This window comes from Phyllobates terribilis, unplaced genomic scaffold, assembly GCF_046119375.1.
Source record: "Phyllobates terribilis strain yellow unplaced genomic scaffold, ASM4611937v1 Scaffold_9__5_contigs__length_417890890, whole genome shotgun sequence".
Taxonomy (NCBI): Eukaryota; Metazoa; Chordata; class Amphibia; order Anura; family Dendrobatidae; genus Phyllobates; species Phyllobates terribilis.
In genome coordinates this window covers 280323281-280347448 of record NW_027362769.1, presented here as the reverse complement: position 1 = coordinate 280347448, position 24168 = coordinate 280323281, and the positions used below count along the sequence as shown (strand labels likewise).

The 24168-nt window shown below is 49.3% G+C and overlaps 1 protein-coding gene and 1 long non-coding RNA gene across 4 annotated transcripts in view; one reads left to right on the top strand and one right to left on the bottom strand.

Annotated features, from left to right (window-relative positions):
• LOC141162095 (uncharacterized) overlaps positions 1-18816 on the bottom strand; it is a 181746-nt gene extending 162930 nt beyond the window's left edge. Inside the window, exon 1 of the long non-coding RNA XR_012250737.1 lies at positions 18682-18816. This is a non-coding gene — a long non-coding RNA (uncharacterized lncRNA). The remainder of the gene's footprint in view (positions 1-18681) is intronic.
• Positions 18786-24168, top strand: part of VPS16 (VPS16 core subunit of CORVET and HOPS complexes) — a 334351-nt gene continuing 328968 nt past the window's right edge. Inside the window, exon 1 of one of the 3 annotated variants that reach the window (XM_073647833.1) lies at positions 18786-18975. In XM_073647833.1, the coding sequence (XP_073503934.1) occupies positions 18926-18975 (50 nt within the window). In that variant the 5' untranslated portion in view covers positions 18786-18925. The remainder of the gene's footprint in view (positions 18976-24168) is intronic. The other 2 variants (XM_073647834.1, XM_073647832.1) reach the window with 2 other exon arrangements.

Here is a 24168-nt window from a genome sequence, read left to right as displayed (position 1 = left end):
ACCACCGGCCTCAGCGGTCTGCCCTGCAGCAGCAGCCCTAAAGCTGCATTCAACGGGTGGCGTAGTCATCTAACATCACTGCTATTGCAGCGCCACTTAGTCTGACTCCCTGGGCACGGACCGGGTCACCGCCACGAGACTACAACCCTCAACAGATCCGGCTCTGGGTAAGCTCCCGCGTGCGCAACGCAGTGCGACACAGGCCCAGGGGCGCGTCAAAAGCATGCCAAGACGCACGAAAGCTGTGATTAAAAATCATGGTTATTCCACCAAATATTGATTTCTTCCTGAGTTAAATCATGAGTAGTGGTGTTTCTAAATGAATAAGAACTTGTTTTCTTTGCATTATTTGAGGTCTGAAAGCACTGTTTCTTTTTTATTAGTTTGAAGATTTCTCATTTGCTGCAAATAAATACAAAATTTTTAGCTTTGAATTTCGGAGACATGTGGTCAGTAGTTTATAGAATAAAACAACAATGTACATTTTACTCAAAAATATACCTATAAAGAGAAAAATCAGAGAAAATGAAAATTTTGCAGTGGTCTCTTAATTTTTGCCAGAGCTGTGTATATCTGCAGGAGACTGGTACAGCGATGGGAAGTAAAATGGCTCCACAGTACACAAATCTTTTCATGGCCAAGCGTGAAAGTGACTTTTTGTCCTCATGTACCATCAGGCCTCTGGCCTACTATCGTTACATTGACTATATTTTAATCATCTGGACTGAGTCTGAGCAACAGCTGAAGACATTCCATGAACACTTTAATCGATTTCATCCCACCATGAACCTAACACTCAAAAATTCCCGTATAGTGTTGAGCGAGCACTAAAATGCTTAGGTGCTCGAAGATCGGGCCGAGCTCGCCGTGATACTCGGGTGCTCGACCCGAGCAACGAGCCCTATGTTAGTCTATGGGAGACCCAAGCATTTTTGCGGCGGCACCCCCGGCAGTCTGTAGAAAGCCTAAAAAGTGCCAAAAACGATAGTGACAGTGCTCAAAAGACATGGGGACAGCATGGGCATTGCCCCAGGAAGCATTTCTGACCCCCAGGTCACTGCTGTCAACAACGTGGTCAGAGGTATTAAGCCACTTTTACGGGCTCACAAGAAAAAGTTCAAAAACTAAACTGAAAGTGCTTTCCTGTGAAATATGTTAAGGAACTTCCTTTCCAGGGTAAAGACTTGTGTATAAGGTAAAATAAATAACCAAAAACAAAAATACTCCTCCACACCTTGCGCTATGTTCACAAGTAGCATTTTTTATGCGCTTTTGTATTGCTTTCAACCATGACAAATGCATTCACTGGGAAATGCAATTTTAACATTTTACAATCTTATCTGGCCATGTGCTGTGTGACACATGCATACAGTGCTGAAAAGACATGGGAACAGCATGGGGAAGACCCCTGGAAGCATCTCTGACACCCAGGTCACTGCCTAAAAGTGTGCCAATCAGAAGTGATCCTTGCCGCATCAGAAGATGCAGACTTGCAACTATCCCCGTGCAAGTCCTTGTCCCAGGGCAGTGTTCAATTGTATCTCTCCCATTCCTTGCAATGCAAGCGCAAGTTTCATCCTGCTACCCACCCACCCCCAGGCTGCAATACCATACTGTTAGCTTGCACTTGAAATGGGGCCTTTTAGTTTGGAGGAGGCCGAAGCTGGGCACTACCTCATGGCTGCTTCGGCAGCGAGGTATCCATACTCAGTCCCCAGCCGCCCGGTGGCCGGGTGTCCACGCTCGGTCCCCAGCCACCAGGGGGCGGCCGGGTGTCCATAAACGGTCCCCAGCCGCCCCGATTTCTCCGCGGAACATCCCCACAGACTTTTCTTAGCCCGGCCTGCTTTAGGGCAGCATTGGACGAGCCCACCAGAGAACCAGACTCCTCCGGTGGGCCCTGGCTTCTCCATCAGGGGAGTTGAGAGTGCCAAGGTGAGGATGATGATGATGATGATGATGATAGAAGTTAGCATCTGCTTTGTTTTCTTGGAATGTAAGCGTAAGTGTGCAACCTGCCACCCACCCTGAGGCTGCAATACCATACTGCTAGCTTGCACTTGAAATGGGGCATTTTAGTTTGGAGGAGGCCGAAGCTGGCCACTACCTCATGGCTGCTTTGGCAGCGAGGTATCCATACTCAGTCCCCAGCCGCTCGGCGGCCGGGTGTCCACGCTCGGTCCCCAGCCGCCAGGTGGTGGCAGGGTGTCCATACTCAGTCCCCAGCCGCCCCGCAGCCGGGTGTCCACACACGGTCCCCAGCCGCCTGAGGGCGGCCGGGAGTCCATAAACGGTCCCCAGCTGCCCCTATTTGAAGGACAGCCTAACCACAAACACGTGGACAAGTGAATGTGGCCAGGGATGGTCCATCTCACGCCTTCACACTGGGTTAATATTGTGGAAGCCGGGACACAGTTGGACACTGGGATGCAACACATCCTCCACACATAGAGGATTGCGGGTCCTGGGTCAATCAGGCTTCAACACAAAGTTCAAAAGGTAGACAGCAGCAGTGGTCGGCCTCCTACACAACGAGTAAATTATTCATGATCATGAGGCCATCCATCTCCTTAGCTTTCTGTTCCTTGGAATGCAAGAGCATGTATGTAGTAGCGGCTAGGCCTGAGGTGGTCAGCGTTTTGGCGCATATCCTACTTCCTCCGAGGATTGCTGGATGTTTTCCAGCTACTATCCCAGTTCTATGACTCCCGTTAAAACAAAGCTTCAGGTGATGAATGATGGATGAGGTGGTGGCAAAGGAGAAAGAGCAGGAGGAACAGGGACCATTCACATCAATATCAGGCCAGTCAACCACACATGTCTTGTAGGATAATAATAATAATAATAGTTTTTATTTTTATAGCGCCAACATATTCCGCAGCACTTTACAAATTTAGGGGGGACTTATACAGATAATACAGAATAAGCATATCTCATATCGAAAGGAGTGAGGGCCCTGCTCGCAAGCTTACAGTCTATGAGGAAATGGGGGAGACACAAAAGGTAAAAAGTACATATATTGTATAATGCAGCCTTGATATACTAATTAGGATAAATAATAATACATGGACTGGTCGCCAGCCAGTATGTGTACAGTCCTGACAGAGGCTATTAAGTGCATGGTTGGTATGAACCTGAAGTTGAAGAAGATTTTAATATGGGGGAAAACTGGGATGGACAGAGTGTGTTTAGGCGATACACCAGTCTAAAGAAATGTGTTTTTAGGGTTCGCTTGAAGCTGTGGGTATTGGGAATTAATCGAACTGTCCTGGGTAGTGCATTCCAAAGAATTGGCGCAGCACGCAAGAAATCTTGGAGACGGGAGTGGGAAGTTTGGATTATGGAGGATTTTAGTTTTAAGTCATTTGCAGAACGGAGGGCACGTGTAGGGTGGTAGACTGAGACAAGAGAGGAGATGTAGGGGGGTACTGAAGCATGGAGCGCTTTGTGGGTAAGCGTGATAAGTTTAAATTGGACTCTACATTGGATGGGCAACCAATTCAATGACTGGCACAGGGAAGAGGCATCGGTGTAGCGGTTGGCGAGGAATATGATCCTGGCTGCTGCGTTAAAGACGGATTGGAGAGGGGAGAGTTTAGTAAGAGGGAGACCGATTAGTAGAGCATTGCAATAGTCAAGACGAGAATGAATAAGAGCTACAGTAAGAGTTTTTGCCGAGTCAAAGGTGAGAAAAGTCCTGATTCTTGAGATGTTTTTGAGGTGTAGATGACATGAACGAGCGAGTGATTTGATGTGAGGAGTGAAAGAAAGATCTGAATCAAAAATGACCCCAAGACAGCGGGCTTGTTGCTGGGGAGTAATGGTTGAGCCACAAACAGAAATGGCAATATCGGGCACAGGTAGGTTAGTGGAGGGAGGAAAGATGAGTAGTTCAGTTTTTGACAGATTCAGTTTTAGGTAGAGGGAGGACATAATGTTAGACATAGCAGAAAGACAATCACTGGTCTTTTGTAGTAATGCAGGGGTGATGTCGGGAGCAGAGGTGTATAATTGGGTGTCATCAGCATAGAGATGGTACTGAAAACCGAATCCGCTGATTGTTTGTCCAATAGGAGCGGTGTATAAGGAGAAAAGAAGGGGGCCTAGGACTGATCCTTGAGGAACCCCGACAGTAAGGGGAAGGAGAGAGGAGGAGGAGCTGGCAAAAGACACAGAGAAGGAGCGGTCAGAGAGATAGGAGGAGAACCAGGAGAGAACAGTGTCCTTGAGGCCAATAGTGCGGAGCATAGTGAGGAGAAGCTGGTGATCCACAGTGTCGAATGCTGCGGAGAGATCCAGGAGAATCAGTAGGGAGTAGTGACCATTAGATTTAGCTGTTAGTAAATCATTAGAGACTTTAGTGAGGGCAGTTTCAGTAGAATGTAAAGAGCGGAAACCAGATTGTAAAGGGTCAAGAAGAGAGTTGTCTGAGAGATAGCGGATGAGGCGGGAGTGGAACAGGCGTTCCAGGAGTTTAGAGATAAAGGGAAGATTGGAAACAGGTCTGTAGTTGGCCGTGCAGTTCTGGTCAAGGGATGGCTTTTTAAGTAATGGTTGTATGCTGGTGTGTTTAAAAGAAGAGGGAAAGATACCAGATGAGAGGGAAAGGTTGAAAATTTTTGTTAAGTGAGTGGTGACAGCTGGAGCAAGGGACTGAAGGAGATGTGAGGGAATAGGGTCACTGGTGCAGGTGGTAGGGCGAGAAGATGCAAGGAGCCTGATCACTTCATCTTCCGTGACTGGTTAGAAGTCAGAAAGTGAGCAGGATACAATGTGGCGGGGGAGAGCATGCATAACATTTGGGGATTGGGAGAAAATTTCCTGTCGGATATGGTCAATTTTTTCTTTGAAATAATTGGCCAGATCGTCAGCGCTGAGGTCGGTGGTCGAGGCCTGTGTTGTTTGATTGAGGAGAGAATGAAACGTGTCAAAGAGTCGTTTAGGATTATTGGAAAGTGAGATGATGAGGTTGTTAAAGTAGGTTTGTTTGGAGAGGTGAAGGGCAGAGTTATATGTTTTCAGCATAAATTTATAATGGAGGAAATCTTCGTGCAGATTTGATTTTCTCCACAGCCGTTCAGCGCACCTGGAGTACCTCTGGAGAAGACGTGTTTGAGGTGTGTGCCAGGGTTGTCGCCGTCTATGCTGAATTTTTCTTTGTGTAGGAGGTGTGGCTTCATCCAGGGCGCATAGCATTATTTTGTTATAATGCTTCAATGCAGAGTCGGGACATGAGAGGGAGGAGATTGGGGCCAATGATGATTGCAACCTTTTTATAAATTTTTGGGTGTTAATGGCGCGTAAATTTCTATAAGTGTGGACGGTGGGAGTGTCTTGAGTGGAGTCGCAGTTCTTGACAGAGAATGAAAGAAGATTATGGTCAGAGAGCGGAAGGGGAGAGTTAGTAAAGTCATGTACTGAGCAAAGCCGGGAGAAGATCAGCTCCAATGTGTTCCCGTCCTCATGTGTAGGAGAATTAGCAAGCTGTGAAAGGCCGAAGGAGGAGGTTAGTGATAAAAGATGCGTGGCAGATGGGGAGAGAGGATCGCCAATTGGGATGTTAAAATCTCCCATGATTATCGTGGGGATGTCGCAGGATAGAAAATTTGGAAGCCAGGCAGCAAAGTGATCCAGGAATTGATGGGGGGGACCTTGAGGGCGATAGACAACCGCCACTCGCAGGGCGAAGGGCCGGTAGAGTCTGACTGTGTGGGCCTCAAAAGACGGGAAGATAAGGGAGGGTACAGGGTGGATAACCTGAAAAGTACATTTTGTTGAAAGAAGCAGACCAACACCTCCCCCTGATCTGTTGTCAGGTCGCGGGGTATGAGAGAAATGTAGGCCACCATAGGAGAGAGCTGCCGCGGCGGTGGTGTCCGACTGCTGGATCCAGGTTTCAGTGAGAGCCAGAAGGTTGAGGGAATTAGAGAGGAAAAAGTCATGGATGTAAGAGAGTTTATTACAAGCTGAGCGCGCATTCCAAAGGGCACAGTTGAATGAGACAGAAGATATGCAGGGAATATTAATGAGATTAGCAGAGTTTCTGAATGTAACAGGGAAAGAGTTAGTGTTATTATTACTGGAGGGTCCTGGGTTGGGAGAAATATCACCTGCGACTAATAGAAGGAAGATACAGAGCGTGAGCAGATGGTTGAGTGATTTCTGAGAGCGTTTCCTGTGTTGTATGGTGGGAATGAATGGATCTGCGTGGTATAACAATATGAAGAGAGCATGACAACTGTACATAGGAGAAGAGAGGAGAGAGGGGTTAATATGGATGAAGTGTGCCGAATTTGTAGGAGAACGGTGAATGTGGATGATTGTAGCAGCCAGAATATAAATGGCACAGATACAAATGGTGAATACTGTTTGCCAAAAAGATGACCTGGAAGCAAGTTTGTTTAATTGTCTTGCATGTTTTACCTGTCTCCTGCCCTGTCCAACTGCCATCTTCTAACTGCCGTGGCACTTTGATAAATTATGCATAAATGCTATATGCATAAATGCCCCCACATAAATGCTGCCCCTTGACTATGTCTTAATATATAGGGATGTATCTGCTTAGATCTACACAGATTTAACTCGTTAGCAATCAATCACTAGGTTAAGACAACAGGAGACCATAAACTGCAGGAAAAAAAAAAAACAGACTGGCAACTCTACAGGGATCATACAATTTTAAAGTAAGTGTGATGACCTTAAAGTATCAAGGATTAAACAATGTAGAGGAGTGTGAAGTATATACCAGTGAAAGGCTGCAGAGCATTGCATGGAGGAACAAGGCAGTTTTCAGGATAGATCACACATAGGAGTGAGAAGTATATACCAGTGAAAGGCTGCAGAGCATTGCATGGAGGAACAAGGCAGTTTTCAGGATAGATCACACATAGGAGTGAGAAGTATATACCAGTGAAAGGCTGCAGAGCATTGCATGGAGGAACAAGGCAGTTTTCAGTATAGATCACACATAGGAGTGAGAAGTATATACCAGTGAAAGGCTGCAGAGCATTGCATGGAGGAACAAGGCAGTTTTCAGGATAGATCACACATAGGAGTGAGAAGTATATACCAGTGAAAGGCTGCAGAGCATTGCATGGATACGTTTCTGTACCAAAAGGAGCGGTTCGGCTACACAGTTATAGGGCATACAGTGAGTACAATGCCTACCAAAAATTTCGAGGCACTCCAATGCCCCTTGGAAGTGACATGGAGGTCAGAGGCCCTTAACTAAACCGTTTTTTCCATTTTTAGCAACTGGGTCTCCTGTGCGCTGTTGGCCTAAGCAGTGAATGGAAGGCTTCCCAAAAATTATGAGGAACTGCAACGGCCCTTGAAACAGACGTGGATTACAGCATACTAAAAAACGTCTACCTATTATTGGGGAGTGGGTCTCCCTTAGTGTTTGTCTATGCATTGAAAAGCAAAAGCTGACTAAAATTAGGAGGAAATGCAATGCCCGTTGGAAGAGTCATGGAAGTTAGAGTTAATTAAAAACAACATTTCAATGCCCCTTGGAAGAGCTGTGGAGTTCAGAATGGTTTAACAAGACGGTTTTAATGCCCCTTGGAAGAGACGTGGAGGTAGCAGTAGCTTAACAAGACGGTTTTAATGCCCCTTGGAAGAGAAGTGGAAGTCGCAGTAGCTTAACAAGATGGTTTAAATGCCCCTTGGAAGAGACGTGGAGGTCGCAGTAGCTTAAAAAGACGGTTTTAATGCCCCTTGGAAGAGACATGGAGGTCGCAGTAGCTTAACAAGACAGTTTTAATGCCCCTTGGAAGAGACGTGGAGGTTGCAGTAGCTTAACAAGATGGTTTTAATGCCCCTTGGAAGAGACATGGAAGTCGCAGTAGCTTAACAAGACAATTTAAATGCCCTTTGGAAGAGACGTGGAGGTCGCAGTAGCTTAAAAAGACGGTTTTAATGCCCCTTGGAAGAGACGTGGAGGTCGCAGTAGCTTAAAAAGACGGTTTTAATGCCCCTTGGAAGAGACATGGAGGTTGCAGTAGCTTAACAAGACGGTTTTAATGCCCCTTGGAGAAGTGGCGGAGGTCGCAGTAGCTTAACAAGACGGTTTTAATGCCCCTTGGAAGAGACGTGGAGGTCGCAGTAGCTTAACAAGACGGTTTTAATGCCTCTTGGAAGAGATGTGGAGGTTGCAGTAGCTTAAAAAGACGGTTTTAATGCCCCTTGGAGAAGTGGTGGAGGTCGCAGTAGCTTAACAAGACGGTTTTAATGCCCCTTGGTGAAGTGGAGGAGGTCGCAGTAGCTTAACAAGATGGTTTTAATGCCCCTTGGAAGAGACGTGGAGGTCGAAGTAGCTTAAAAAGACGGTTTTAATGCCCCATGGAAGAGCGGTGGAGGTCGCAGTAGCTTAACAAGACGGTTTTAATGCCCCTGGGAAAAGTGGTGGAGGTCGCAGTAGCTTAACAAGACGGTTTTAATGCCCCTTGGAGAAGTGGTGGAGGTCTCAGTTGCTTAACAAGATGGTTTAAATGCCCCTTGGAAGAGACGTGGAGGTCGCAGTAGCTTAACAAAATGGTTTTAATGCCCCTTGGAAGAATGGTGGATGTTGCAGTAGCTTAACAAGATGGTTTAAATGCCCATTGGAAGAGACGTGGAGGTCGCAGTAGCTTAAAAAGACAGTTTAAATGCCCCTTGGAAGAGACGTGGAGGTTGCAGAAGCTTAACAAGACGGTTTTAATGCCCCTTGGAGAAGTGGAGGAGGTCGCAGCAGCTTAACAAGACAGTTTTAATGCCCCTTGGAAGAGACGTGGAGGTTGCAGAAGCTTAACAAGATGGTTTAAATGCCCCTTGGAAGAATGGTGGAGGTTGCAGTAGCTTAACAAGACGGTTTTAATGCCCCTTGGAGAAGTGGTGGAGGTCGCAGCAGCTTAACAAGACGGTTTTAATGCCCCTTGGAAGAGACGTGGAGGTTGCAGAAGCTTAACAAGACGGTTTAAATGTCCCTTGGAAGAGACGTGGAGGTTGCAGAAGCTTAACAAGACGGTTTAAATGCCCCTTGGAAGAGATGTGGAGGTTGCAGTAGCTTAACAAGACGGTTTTAATGCCCCTTGGAAGAGACGTGGAGGTTGCAGTAGCTAAACAAGATGGTTTAAATGCCCCTTGGAAGAGACGTGGAGGTTGCAGTAGCTTAACAAGACGGTTTAAATGCCCCTTGGAAGAGACTTGGAGGTCGCAGTAGCTTAACAAGACGGTTTTAATGCCCCTTGGAAGAGACGTGGAGGTTGCAGTAGCTTAACAAGACGGTTTAAATGCCCCTTGGAAGAGACGTGGAGGTAGCAGTAGCTTAACAAGACGGTTTTAATGCCCCTTGGAAGAATGGTGGAGGTCGCAGTAGCTTAACAAGACGATTTGAATGCCCCTTACAAGAGCCATGCAGTACAGCATATTAAAAACATTATTCCCATTATTGGGGAGTGTGTCTCCCATAGTCTTTGCCTATGCCTTCCAAGCAAAAGCTGCCAAAAATTAGGACGGAGGAACTTGCAATGCTGGCAACACGAACCACGGTCACCCTGATGGTATAGTGGTGGTGGAGGCTGATAATAAGGAGAAGAGCAAAATACAGCCGAAATGAGGAAGCGTATACCCATGTGTGGGTGTGAAGCGGTGCATGTGAATACACCTCCCGAAATAACATAGTGGATTTGACTTTATGTTACTCTGCTGTCATTTGGTGGTGATAAGAAGCCTGGCCCAATCCAGCCCTTGTTCATTTTGATAAGGGTCAGCTTGTCAGCATTGTCAATTGACAGGCGAATGCGCTTAACAGTTATAATTCCCCCCAGCGGCACTAAAAACACGATCCGATAACACGCTAGCGGCAGGGCAGGCCAGGACCTCCAAGGCGTATAGAGCGAGTTCATTCCAAGTGTCCAGCTTGGATACCCAATAATTAAAAGGCACAGAGGAATCACGGAGGACGCTGGTACGGTCGGCAAGGTACTCCCTTACGATCTTTTTAAACTTTCCACTCCTTGTGAGAGTACCCCGCGCCTCAGGGCCTGTAAGCTGGGCGGTTCACAGAAAACTGTCCCAGAATGTTGACAGTGTTCCACTGCCTCTGCTGGATTGGAGTTGCGTCTCTCTCGCCTGTACACCTTGGTTGGTCAACGAACTGTGACCTCTGCCGCTAGCGTGTTCAGATGGGAATTTTTTTAACAGTTCTGCAGCAAGGGCCTTCTGGTACTGCCACATTTTTGTAGACTTCTCCACCTCAGGAATAAGAGAGTGAAAGTTGTCCTTGTAGCGGGGGTCTAAAAGTGTCGCCAACCAGTAATGACTGTCACCCAACATTTTGACAACGCGAGGGTCACGGTTAAGGCAGCGTAATATAAAGTCAGCCATGCGTGCCAGACTGGTAACGGGCAAGACTTCCTTGTCCTCACCAAGATGACGACTGACCATGCTCTCCTCCTCCTCCTCCCCCCTGTCCTCAGGCCACCCACGCTGAACCAACTGTATGACAGTTGTACAGGTACTACCGTCTACAGCGCATGATACCAGCTCCTGTTCTTCCTCCTCCTCCTCTCCCTCATTGTCCCCCAATGCACGTTGGGATGAGATGAGGCTGGGCTGTGTGTAATCGCCCGCTACGGCTTCTTGATCCATCTCATCATATTCTGGCTGTAATGCCTCCTCTTTAATTCTCTGCAGAGAGCGTTGCAAAAGACAGACAAGTGGAATGCTGATGCTAATGATGGCGTCATCGCCACTCACCATCTTGGTGGACTCCTCAAAGTTTGTCAGGATGGTACATATGTCAGACATCCAGGTCCACTCCTGCGGTCTTATGTGTGGAGTCTGACCTGAATATCGACGGCCTTGTTGCAGCTGGTACTCCACAACTGCTCTCTTCTGCTCACAAATTCTTTGCAACATGTGGAGGGTAGAGTTCCAACGTGTGGGGACATCACACACCAGTCGGTGTGCCAGAAGCTGCAAACGCTGCTGCAACACAGCAAGGGCGGCGGAAGCTCTAGCCAACTTCCGAAAATGAGCTGACAGGCGGCGTACTTTGACGAGCATATCTGGCAACTCGGGGTACGATTTAAGAAACCGCTGAACCATGAGGTTAAGCACATGAGCCAGGCATAGTATGTGTGTGATCTCGCTGCAGAGCCGCCACCAGATTACGGCCATTGTCACACATGACCATGCCTGGATGTAGGTTCAGCGGTCTCAGCCACAGATCTGCCTGCTCTTTCACAGCTGTCCACAACTCACAAGCAGTGTGAGGTTTATCACCTAAGCTTATGAGTTTCAGCACAGCCTGTTGCCGCTTGGCTGAGGCAGCACTGCAGTGCTTCCAGCTTGTAACTGATGTGGTGATATCTGAGATGGAGGCTGAACATGAGGAGGAGGATGATGCGCAGGAGCTGTACACTGTGGGGGCAACTCTGACTGACATAGGGCCCGCAATCCTCGGTGTGGGGAGGATGTGTTCCATCCCAAGGTCCGACTGGGTCCCGGCTTCCACTATGTTTACCCAGTGTGCCATCAGGGAGATGTACCGTCCCTGGCCACAAGCACTTGTCCACGTGTCCGTTGTCAGGTGGACTCTCCCAGTAACTGCGTTGTTGAGGGCATGGCAGATGTTTTGGGACACGTGCTTGTGTAGTGCGGGGATGGCACACCAGGCAAAATAGTGTCGGCTGGGGACCGAGTACCAAGGGACGGCCACCGCCATAAGGTTGCGGAAGGATTCCGTCTCCACCAGCCTAAAAGGCAGCATTTCCAACGCAAGCAGTCGTGAAATGTGCGAATTTAGGACTGTGGCCTGTGGGGCGTTGGCTGCGAATCTGCGCTTTCGTTCAAAGGTCTGGGATATGGACAATTGAACGCTGCGGTGGGACGTGGATGTGGATGCTGTTTCTTGAGAAACTGCCATAACAAGTGAAGACTGAGAGGAGGGGGCATCTTTGCATGCAGTATGGACGGGATTGCCTTGCACGCACAACAGGGGGTTCTATTACATGCACAGCAGCGGAAGAAGCAGTGGTGACACCCGCTGACACTGGTCGTGGACCCTGGGGTTCACCCCACAAAGTCGGGTGCTTTGCTGCCATGTGCCTGATCATGCTGGTGGTGATCAGGCTGGTAGTTTTGTCACCCCTGCTGATGCTGGCATGGCAGGTGGTACAAATGGCCTTTTTGGGGTTATCAGCAGAGTCTTTAAAAAAATTCCAGACTCTGGAAGACCTACCGGTTGTACTTGCAACGTCCCTCGTGTTGGTGTTACGGGGAACAGTTGCCCGCCTTCTGTCTGCGGCCACCACACTGCTTCTTCCTGCCTGTTGGGGTACTCTGCCTCTCTCCCCCTGTGTGCTTCTGGCTTCGCTCTGCGTGTCCTCCTGCCACGTTGGGTCAGTTACTAGAAGATCCACCACCTCCTCCTCTTCCACTTGCGCACCACGATCCTCCTCCTCACTTCATGGCAATTGTGTCTCGTCATCGTCCACCTCTTGTGACAAATTGCCAGTGTCGACTTCCTCTGGCCGTGGCTGTTGAAATATTTGGGCATCGCTACATGGGATCTCCTCTTCCACCACTTCAAGCGGAGCAGGCGAGGGGCACAAATATGGAAATGGACCAGTGAACAGCTCTTCAGAGTGTCCAAGTGTGGGATCAGTTGCTGTCTGACGACACTCGGCATGGTGGGAGGAAGGAGCATCAGGGTGAGGAGGAGTATGCGGTCGAGACTCACGGCTACTAAAACTTGACCGTGTGGAAGACAGACCGGAGGTGGTGGTGCCCAGGTAACTGGAAGTATTATCTACTATCCAATTAATAACCTGTTCACACTGATCAGTTCGCAATAGTGGTCTTGTTGTTGTGTGCATCCCTAGTAATTCGGTCAAGAACTGGGAGCGAGAAGATGTGGCTGTTGGTTGTGGCACATTTTCACCTTGGCCACGGCCCCGTCCTCTACACGCACCATCACCAGAACGTCCAGTTCCACGTTCCTTGCCACGCGCCTTGCCCATTGTAAATGAAGTAAAATAGCTTACACTCGCACTATCAATGGAAAAAAGGGTAACAAAAAGGAGATTAGAACCGTGGAAGAGGAAAACCACAGTTATATTTTTCTGGCCTACACCAGACTCTTTTAAACAGATATATTGGTATCTGACCAGTCAAGGAGACACTATTACAGTTTTTTTTTACGGCAAAAAATGCCAAAAAAAGGATAATACAGAGATTTGACCTGTGGAACTGCAAAACCACAGTTATATTTTTCTGGCCTACACCAGACTCTTTTAAACAGATATATTGGTGTCTGAACAGTCATAGACACACTCAATTTTTTTTTTTTGGGGGGGGGGGGGGATTCAGGATTTAGATGAAAAAAAAAAGGATTTTTCCTGGCCCCTGAGACCGGGGAATAAGTCTAGCAATTTGACCAGCAGGAGCACACAGGACTGTAATGCAGCGTTTGCTGGTATAACCACTGCGTCTCCTATACAGCCTGCCTGCCTGATATCTGGGATGGATATTAGTCCTGAGAAGGAGACCCTACACTAACTATTTTGAAGGATAAATCTCTCCCTAGTTCAGCAGCACTCTCCCTACACTGTCTGATCCGGAGCGACTGTGTCCAAGATGGCGGCGCCCGGTTTTAAATACTCGAGGTGACGCTGTGTGGCCAGCTAATCACTGTAATGCCCACAAACAACATGGCTGTGGCATTACAGTGACTGACTGGCAATCCCTGCATTTTCATTGGCTCTGTAAAGAGCGCCAAACGTGCAGGGCGGAGACCCGAGCTCCCGCCCAAGTAACCCGGAAATGCTCGGTGCTCGCCGAACATCCCGAGTAGTGAGATGCTCGGGCGAGTACCGAGCAGTGTCGAGCATGCTCGCTCAACACTACTCCTGTACTGAAATTAACTTTTTGGACATCATCATTAAGCTACAGAACAATGAAATAGAGACATCCCTGTACCGGAAGCCAATAGACCGTCCAACATACCTAAAATGGAACAGTTTCCATCCAAAACACATAAAAAAAACTCTATTGTCTACTAATGTACCCGAACCCCATAGAAATCAATGGGGACCCGAACTTTGGAGCTGGAAAGTCTCTCTCTCCTGTAAAACGGACTTCCAAGAGAAGTTCAGCACCAATCCGGAACTTTACAGTTCGGGATCACTCATCACTCATCTCTAGACACTATCTCAGTACATATGTCCACTGCAGTCAATCGCTGGGCTGAGTGGCCACAGGTACATAGCACGAGCCACTGAGCTGCAGTGGTGATGTGACAAGACTGTTGCAGCCTGTAATCAAAAGAGCAGTGATGAAGGTGCAGTACTGGAACCGGGGGTGGGAGGCTGCATAGTGTATGGTATTATTTTTATAACGGCCATTCAGGTAGAGAGGAAAACATTTAGCTGGAAACCACCCGCCTTTAAGCTTTCAACATTTCAAATAATTTTTCCTAAATTTTTAGTAAAACAGTTGCATATGGTTTCACACATGTCTTATTTTGGTGACCTGTATTCACGCTTCTGTGGTTGAAGCAAAGCTTAATAAGAGACAGAGGGACAGTGAAAAAAAAAAACGCATCAAAAAATCACCAAAACTGCAAGAAAAATCCTGAACAAATCTTGAGAGGTTTTGCTGCAGAAAATTGACGCCCAAAAAAACATGATGTGTGAACATAGCCTAATCTACTATATAATTGTCTTATCCCGTCTGTCTGTCTGTCTGTCCTGCAAATCCCGCGTCGCTCATTGGTCCGGCAGCGGCCAATCAGCGCCGCGGGATTTCTGAAAAAAGATGGCGGCCGTTAGCGGCTCATCTGGCGGACGGAGGTCAGCGGCGATGCAGCCGGGAGATGAGCGGCACTAGCAGCACAACTACCCCGACCGGCGCCGCTGACCTCCATGCGGCTAACATCGGAAGATCAGCGGCTTGGCCCGCTGATCTCCGGACAGCAAGTGTGAACGGAGGACCGGGGAGCGGCGCCGCCGGTCGGGATGCTTCTGCTGCGAGCAGCTGCTCATCTCCCGGCTTCTCGCAGCAGAAGGAGCCGCACAGGCAGCGCCGGTCCTCGCTAATACGGAGCCACACAAGCAGCGCCGCTCCCGGGCCCACACTAATACGCCGCTCTGCTGATTAATCGCGGCCGGCCACAGCGACCAATCAGCGAGATGGGCGGCAAATTTAAACGCCGCTCTGCTGATTGGTCGCGGTGGCCGGCCGACCGCGACCAATCAGCGAGATGGGCGGCAAATTTAAACGCCTCTCTGCTGATTGATCGCGGTGGCCGGCCGCGACCAATCAGCGAGATGGGCGGCAAATTTAAACGCCGCTCTGCTGATTGGTCGCGGTGGCCGGCCGCGACCAATCAGCGAGATGGGCGGCAAATTTAAACGCCGCTCTGATGATTGGTTGCGGTGGCCGGCCGCGACCAATCAGCGAAATGGACGGCAAATTTAAACGCCGTTCTGCTGATTGGTCGCAGCCGGCCACCGCGACCAATCAGCGAGATGGCCGGCAAATTTAAATGCCGCTCTGCTGATTGGTCGCGGTGGCCGACCGCGACCAATCAGCGAGATGGGCGGCAAATTTAAACGCCGCTCTGCTGATTGGTCGTGGTGGCCGGCTACCGCTACCAATCAGCGAGATGGGCGGCAAATTTAAACGCCGCTCTGCTGATTGGTCGCGGCCGGCTACTGCGACAAATCAGCGAGATGGCGGCAAATTTAAACGCCGCTCTGCTGATTGGTCACGGCCGGCTACCGCGACCAATCAACGAGATGGGCGGCAAATTTAAACGCCGCTCTGCTGATTGGTCGCAGCCGGCCACTGCGACCAATCAGCGAGATGTCCGGCAAATTTAAACGCCGCTCTGCTGATTAATCGCGGCCGGCCACCGCGACCAATCAGCGAGATGGGCGGCAAATTTAAACGCCGCTCTGCTGATTGGTCGCGGCCGGCCACCGCGACCAATCAGCGATATCGGCGGCAAATTTAAACGCCGCTCTGCTGATTGGTCGCGGTGGCCGTCCGCGAACAATCAGCGTGATGGGCGGCAAATCTAAACACCGCTCTGCTGATTGGTCGCGGTGGCCGGCCGCGACCAATCAGCGATATAGGCTGCAAATTTAAACGCCGCTCTGCTGATTGGTCGCGGTGGCCGACCGCGACCAATCAGCGAGGTTGGCGCTAAATTTAAACACCGCTCTGCTGATTGGTCGCGGCAGCCGGCCGACCGCGACCAATCAGCGAGATTGGCGCCAAATGTAAACACCTCTGTGCTGATTGGTCGCGGCCGCCAGTCTATAAGGGATGGGCGAGGATACAGTAGGTGAGGGTAGAGCTGGTCGTACAGCGGTATGGTGGAGCGAGGGTTGCTGCAGGTTGTAGGCTTGTAATAAGAGGTGGGTCTTCAGGTTCCTTTTGCAGTTTTCCACGGTAGGCGAGAGTCTGATGTGTTGGGGCGAGACAGTTCCAGTGTAGGGGGGATGCACGGGAGAAATCTTCTATGCGATTGCGGGAAGAAGAGATAAGAGGGGAGTAGAGAAGGAGATCTTGTGAGGATCTGAGGTTGTGTGCAGGTAAGTACTGGGAGACTAGGTCACAGATGTATGGAGGAGACAGGTTGTGGATGGCTTTATATGCCATGGTTAGGGTTTTGAACTGGATTCTCTGGGCAATGGGGAGCCAGTGAAGGGATTGACAGAGAGGAGAGGCCGGGGAATAGCGGGGGGGCAGGTGGATTATTCGGGCAGCAGAGTTTAGGATAGATTGGAGGGGTGCAACAGTGTTAGAGGGGAGGCCACAGAGCAGGAGGTTGCACTAGTCGAGGCGGGAGATGATGAGGCCATGCACTAGTGTTTTTGCAGATTTGTGGTTAAGGAATGTGCGGCTCCAGGAGATATTTATGAGTTGGAGTCGGCAGGAAGTGGAAAGGGCTTGGATATGTGGTTTGAAGGAGAGATCAGAGTCAAGAGTTACCCCAAGGCAGCGAGCTTGAGAGAGTGGGCGGACATTAAATTTGATGGATAGGTCAGATGGGGAGGTTGAGCGAGATGGTGGAAAGATGATGAACTCAGTTTTATCCATGTTAAGTGATAGAAATCTAGCAGAGAAGAAGGATGAAATAGCGGACAGACATCGTGGGATTCTGGTTAGTAAGGAGGAGATATCAGGTTCAGAGAGGTAGATCCGCTAATATCCACTATTCCTGACCAGGGAAAGCCTTCTAGATTTCTGTACTTGCGTAAAACAATGTTCTACAGACTCCACTGTAACTCGTCACCCACTTTTTGGACTATGAGGGTATGTTGCCATGATACCATCAAACTGGATTTTTTTGCTGTGATTTTCAAATATTTTCGCCCCAGGTTTAAAGGGAATGTGTCACCCCCCTGGGCGATATCAGACCTCTACTATGGGCATACAGGTGATAGAAAAGTAAATCTATACTTACCTGTATGGCCCATAGCAGTGGTCTGATTGCAGAGAAATCTGGTTTTATAAAGTCTGTTTTCCAGAGGCTTGGCGTCCAGGGGATACCAAGCAAACCCCTTCTATCTGCTTACCATTCTGCTAAATCGCCGCCTCGGTGCTAAATGACCATATACCCCCTCCCCTGCACGTCACAGTCCCCTCCCGCGCCTTGTTCCCCTCCGGCCCTGTTTGCCTGCGTACTGCGCCGCAGCCTTGTATTGCACAAGCGACGGTGAATCACTGAGACTTCCGCTCCGCTGGCAGTACGCAGCCAAACGGGCTGGAGGGAAACAGACTTTATAAAACCAGATTTCTCTGCAATCAGACCTCTACCATCGGCCATACAGGTAAGTATAGATTAAGGCTATGTGCCCACGTTGCAGAAATGAAGCAGAAATTTTCTGCTTCATTTCTGCATGTCCTCACCCGGATAAACGCATGCGGAATTCCGCACGCGTTTAACGTGCGTTTATCGCGCGATTTCCACATGCGGAATTGCCTTGCGTTTTTTATTGCATTGTAAAGGCAATTCCGCATGCGGAAACGCAAAATTAATGGACATGCTGCAGATTTTTCCGCGCATCAAAAACGCTGCAGAAAAATCCGCAGCATGGGCATTAAATTTGCGGAATCCCCTTGGGGACCATGGGGGGCGGATTACATAGCGTTTCACAAGAGTTTACGCTGCGGAAATTCCACACCATATACGCTTGAAAAACGCTACGTGGGCACATACCCTTACTTTCTATACCCTCTATGCCCATAGTAGAGGCCTGATATCGCCCAGGGGGTGACAGATTCCCTTTAAAAGAAAAGAAGCTGCAGAATGACGAATGTGAACAGGCAGTAAGTGTTTGCACTGCTCGTGCCCGAGACCTGACTTTTTTATAGTGTTTATAATAGGAGCGCTACAATAATGTCCTGAGTTATTTCCTAGATGAAACACGTTCTCCAATCACAGGAGTAAAGAATCAGGTGATCAGCAGGAGCAGCTCCACAACCAGGAGCTGCCGGGGAGGCCAGTAACCCGGATGTGCAGACATTACTGACAGATCTATAGGTTTCACCTCCGTTTAACGCAGGTCGACATCGAAGCGATCATCGCATCGATTGATCGAGTCTGTTCTGTTCAGCTGGCGACACAGCGGTCAGTCATATGACCACGCAGCAAACACTCAATCTAGTGCCCGCACAAATTACCTTGGTAACCGATACCATAGAGATAAAGGTCGTACGAAGCGGAAGGCTTAGGTCTTATCTATAACTCTATGATCTGACGTCATAGCCGTCACTGACTGACTCCAGCGAAAGTCAACGCTGAGTGAGAGAAAACACGTGACTGTCAGCTGCGCGGACGCTTATTGGTCGTCTGTGAGATCATGTGACGTTTGTGATGTTTTCCGGTTCTCGTCGGCTGCTTTCTGACACACCAGTCTGATCCGATATGGATTTCTGCACAGCCAACTGGTATCCTATGGGCGATGCTTATTATCGGTGAGTGCGGGGCGCAGTACCCGGCATAGTGACTGGGGCGATTCTGGGCTCCTGGGTTTGGCTGGTGCTGCAGTGTTCACCTGCACTGGGTACGCCTGTGCGCTGCATTGTGGGACGTGCGGGGTCCGAGCGCTGCTGGGAGCGCCTGTGCGCTGCATTGTGGGACGTGCGGGGTCCGAGCGCTGCTGGGAGCGCCTGTGCGCGGCATTGTGGGACGTGCGGGGTCCGAGTGCTGCTGGGAGCGCCTGTGCGCGGCATTGTGGGACGTGCGGGGTCCGAGCGCTGCTGGGAGCGCCTGTGCGCGGCATTGTGGGACGTGCGGGGTCCGAGTGCTGCTGGGAGCGCCTGTGCGCGGCATTGTGGGACGTGCGGGGTCCGAGTGCTGCTGGGAGCGCCTGTGCGTGGCATTGTGGGACGTGTGGGGTCCGAGCGCTGCTTTACTCTTAAAGAGGTTTATTTTTTCAAAGACTTTAAAAAGCTTCACATGTGAATTAAAATATGTAAAATCAGTCAGTAATGTATACTGCCTCCCTACCATTTCCACAAGGTGTCCCACCTTGGTTGCTCATTAAAGGATTTCACTACTCATTCCAATTGCAGAGCCTCGAAATTGTCATGGATGACTATTTTGTCTTGCAACATCAACTGCAGTGTACTGGTAACTTAGTTTAACTGCTGCCTTCCTTGGATGTGGTACCTGTTTATCAGGCTCCCTCTTCAGAATCAAACTCTGATTTTTGTTCCTCGTAGTCAACTCACCATGGAACGGAGCCCATACGGCACGAAGGGCTGTGCGAGCAGGTCCCCAAGCGGCAGAAAACTCCCCTTACACGGAGAGGGTGAGGTGAATGTCCTCCAGAGGACACCATGGCCGCCCTGCCTCGACACCGCACCCAAGGCGATGCACGGTGTTTCTCGGCTGAGGGGCGAGGGCATGGGGGCCTATGTGGCAACTCTGTTAACATTAGACTTGCCTCCGCCACAGGGGGGGTCCTTTTTTGAGGGGGTGGATGGTTCTGTTATTTTAAGTTATTTCCCTACCCACAGTTGTTTGCAGGGCACTTTCTCTGATCTTACATTTTGCTTCCTTTTGCAGCCCCCTGGCCCTTACTATGACCATTTTACGGCCATTTTAAAGCACCGATGTTCGGGTTGCCGTTGACATCTATGGGATTCGAGGTCAAGTTCAGATACCGAACAAAACTGTGAACTCATCCTTAATGACAACATATTCAATAAATATGTAAATTATATTTCACATAAGTGAAATTACAGTGTACATGTACATTGTGGGTAGGTAGAACTGGATTAAATCTTAGCAGTGCAGATCTTGATTAGATGCACCTGTTTAGCCTATGTTCACTTGGTGTTTCAGTCTGCTGGATGTTGAGCAGAGTCGAATGTACTGCTGGTGAGTGTCCAGCCAAAATGTGAGCTGTAGCTAGGAGAGAAACATGCCAGAGCTGCTCTCTGAGTGTTAGAATTCATGGGTCAGCTAGGAAAGCTAAGCAGTCTGTGTTATGGAGCTGCAGAGTAACGAGTGGAAGCCGCAGCCTGTTCACTGTGAATTGTGCACGGAGTTGAACATTTCTGCTTGACGTTGGAAGCTGCTGGAGCTCAGGCTGAAGGAGATTCCGAGACTAGTAGGACCGTACCTCTTCTGTGTATACAGTTTGCTCCTGGAGCCTGCACTGACATATGTGCCCCCTGAATCAACTGTTTATTTGCTGTTATACCTTTGTGCTCAGAAGAGGCTGATTTTTTTTTTTTTTTTTTTTTTACTGCCTTGTTGTTTTATGAAAGCAATAAAACTGTACCTGTTTGGACAAGCCACATTGCCTGTGTGAAGGCTACCTAATGGCTACCTGAGAGAGTGAATGCCTACAATATGTATATGTACATAATATTCAGTATATAAATTACAAATCTTAGATAACAGTGACCACAATGGCCCTCTTGACTATCCTCCCGTACCAGCTGCAGGAAATCCTATGAATCTACTCCTCGCTAATTAGTTAAAATATAAAAAACCAGTGAACCTGTGCTTGGGTGGAGGTAGATGGGTTAACTGTATGATTACGAACGAATATACACTAGTGGGTGTTCTAATACAGTAGCAATATACAGTGGAGAAAATGAGTATTTGATACACTGTTGATTTTGCAAGTTTTCCCACCTACAAAGAATTGAGAGGTCTGTAATTTTTATCGTACGTACACTTCAACTGTGAGAGACAGATTTTAAATATAAAAAACAGAAAATCACATTGTATGATTTTTAAATAATTGCATTGCATTTTATCGCATGAAATAAGTATTTGATCATCTACCAACAAGCAAGAATTCTGTTGCTCGCAGACCTGTTAGTTTTTCTTTAAGAAGCACTCCTACTCTGTTCTGATTACCTGTATTAATTGTACCTGTTTGAACTCAATCAATCACACTCCAACCTCTCCACCAAGGCCAAGACCAAATAACTGTCTAAGGGCACCAGGGACAAAATTGTAGATCTGCACAAGGCTGGGATGGGCTACAGGACAATAGGCAAGCAGCTTGGTGAGAAGGCAACAGCTGTTGGCACAATTATTAGAAAATGGAAGAAACAGAAGTTGACTTTCAATCTTCCTCAGTCTGGGGCTCCATGCAAGATCTCTCCTCGTGGGGTAAGGATGATTCTGAGAAGGGTCAGGAATCAGCCCAGATTCAGGGGAGGATCTGGTCAATGACCTGAAGAGAGCTGAGGCCACAGTTTCAAACATTACTGTTGTTACGAGGCCGGGTGGTGGAACCTCTGTGCCGAGGTGCAAGGAGGGACCCAGAGGGGCGTGACTAAGTATCCACCCGAACCGACCCTGGTCGTATGGCAGCAAACGACACCGTGACCAGGGAGGATCCGGGCAGAGGGACCAGGTGCTACTCTGGGGACGACCTTGTAAGAGAGCAGGTGGCTCCCACGGGTCAGAGGGCGGGGACTGACCGGTATGGCGGATGGACACGGCAAGCAGGCGTAAGTCTCTGGTAGCTGACAGGAGGTCACAGTTCGAGAAAGCAGGGCAAGTAGCAGTCTTTAGGTTTACCAGGAAGGTGGTCACAGCAAGTGACAGCAGGGTCTCCAGGCAGGCTGGCAGAAAGCAAGCAGGTGCTCCCAGATGAGCAGGCTGACTCACACAGCAGGTAACAGGCAGGTAACTGGTGGACGCTCCAAGGTGAGCAGGCAGACAGACTAGATGGGTAACAGGCAGGTAACTGGTGGACGCTCCCAGGTGAGCGGTCTGACAGACGGGGCAGGCGGATGCTCCCAGGTGAGCGGGCAGATAGCCAAGGCAGGTAACAGGCAGGTAACAGGTGAGCGCTCCAGGTGAGCAGACTGGCAGGCTCGGCAGGTAACGGACGGATAACAGGCTGGCAGGCAGGACGAGAAGTCAGGCTAGCAGCTGAACCTGAGGGCTGAAGCACAGGTAAGACACAGTGCAAACAACTTTGCTCAGGCACCTCCATTTTGGAGGAGGTGCCTTAAATGTGGGAAGTCCTCTGGCCATTGGCCGGGGACTCTTTAGGAAGACGCGCGCTGTCCCTTAGGGGGGGGGGGGAGTGCGTGCGCGCGCGCGCCCTAAGCACTCTGCTAGAGGAGGAACGCGCGCCGGCCACAGCAGGGAACGGAGCGCAGGGAGAAGCCGCGCCAGGAGCCGGGGGGCGGGAGAGACGGTGTCCCTGCGCCGACAGAGACAGGAGCGCTGGAGGGACCCACGGGAGGAGCGCGGAGGTGAGAGGGACGGCGTCCCTGCCTAGCAGAGGGCAGGGACGCCGATGCTACACTGTTATTAACACACTACGCAGTCATGGATTAAAATCCTGCAGAGCACAATAGGTCCCCATGCTCACGCCAGCACATGTCCAGGCCCGTTTGAAGTTCAGCAATGACCATATGGATGATCCAGAGGAGGCATTGGAGAAGGTCATGCGGTCAGATGAGACCAAAATATAACTTTGGTATCAGTTCCACTTGCCATGTTTGGAGGAAGAAGAGGGATGAACATCATCCCAACCATGACGCATGGTGGGGGAAATATCATACTTTGGGGGTGCTTTTCTGCAAAGGGGACAGGACGACTGCAATGTATTGAAGGGGGACGGATGGAGTAATGTATCGCGAGATTTTGGCCAACAACCTCTTTGCTTCAGTGAGAGCATTGAAGATGGGTTGGATTTTGGCCAACAACCTCCTTCCTTCAGTGAGAGCATTGAAGATGGGTCGTGTTGGCTGGGTATTCCAGCGTGACAATGACCTGGAAAACACAGTCAGGACGACTAAGGAGTGGCACCGTAAGAAGCATTTCAAGGTCCTAGAGTGGCCTAGCCAGTCTCCAGACCTGAACCCAATAGAAAATCTTGGGAGGGAGCTGAAACTCCATGTCGCCCAGCGACAGCCCCGAAACCTGAAAGATCTGGAGAAGATCTGTATGGAGTAGTGGGCCAAAATCCTTGCTGCAGTGTGTGCAAACTTGGTCAAGAACTACAGGAAACATCTGACCTCTGGAATTACAAACAAAGGTTTCTGTAACAAATATTAACCCCTTTACAGCCCATGACGTATTAATACGCATCAGTGCTCTGGGCTTTAAGAGCCTGACCCGTATTAGTACGTCATCGTGATCGCGCGCGCACACAGGCTTTGCGGGCGCGATCGCCGCCGGGTGTCAGCTGATTGTCACAGCTGACACCCGGTACTATGTGCAGGGAGCGGTCCCGCACCGCTCCCGGCACATTAACCCCTGCAATGCTGCGATTGAAGTCGATCGCAGCATTGCGGTGGCAAGGGGAGGTGATCGGTATACTCACCTCCTCTTCCGGCCTCCAGCGCTGTCTGACGTGGCTTCCCGGGTGTTGCCATGAGGACCCGATGTCGTCATGACAACATCCGGGTCACAAGGCAGCAGGAACATTGTTTGGTCATGCGCAGTGCACGACCACACAATGTTCTCACTGTGCAGCGCTGACTGCCTGCATAGCACAGGGATGATGCTCCATCCCTATGCTGTGCAGGCGATCAGAATAAAAAAAGTTAAAGTCCCAGAGTGGGACAAAGTAAAAAAGTGTAAAAACTCCCAGAAAGTGAAAAAAAAATTAACATTTTTAAAAAAAAAAAAAAATTTAAAAAAAAAATAATCCACCAAAAATAAAAATATAATGTACC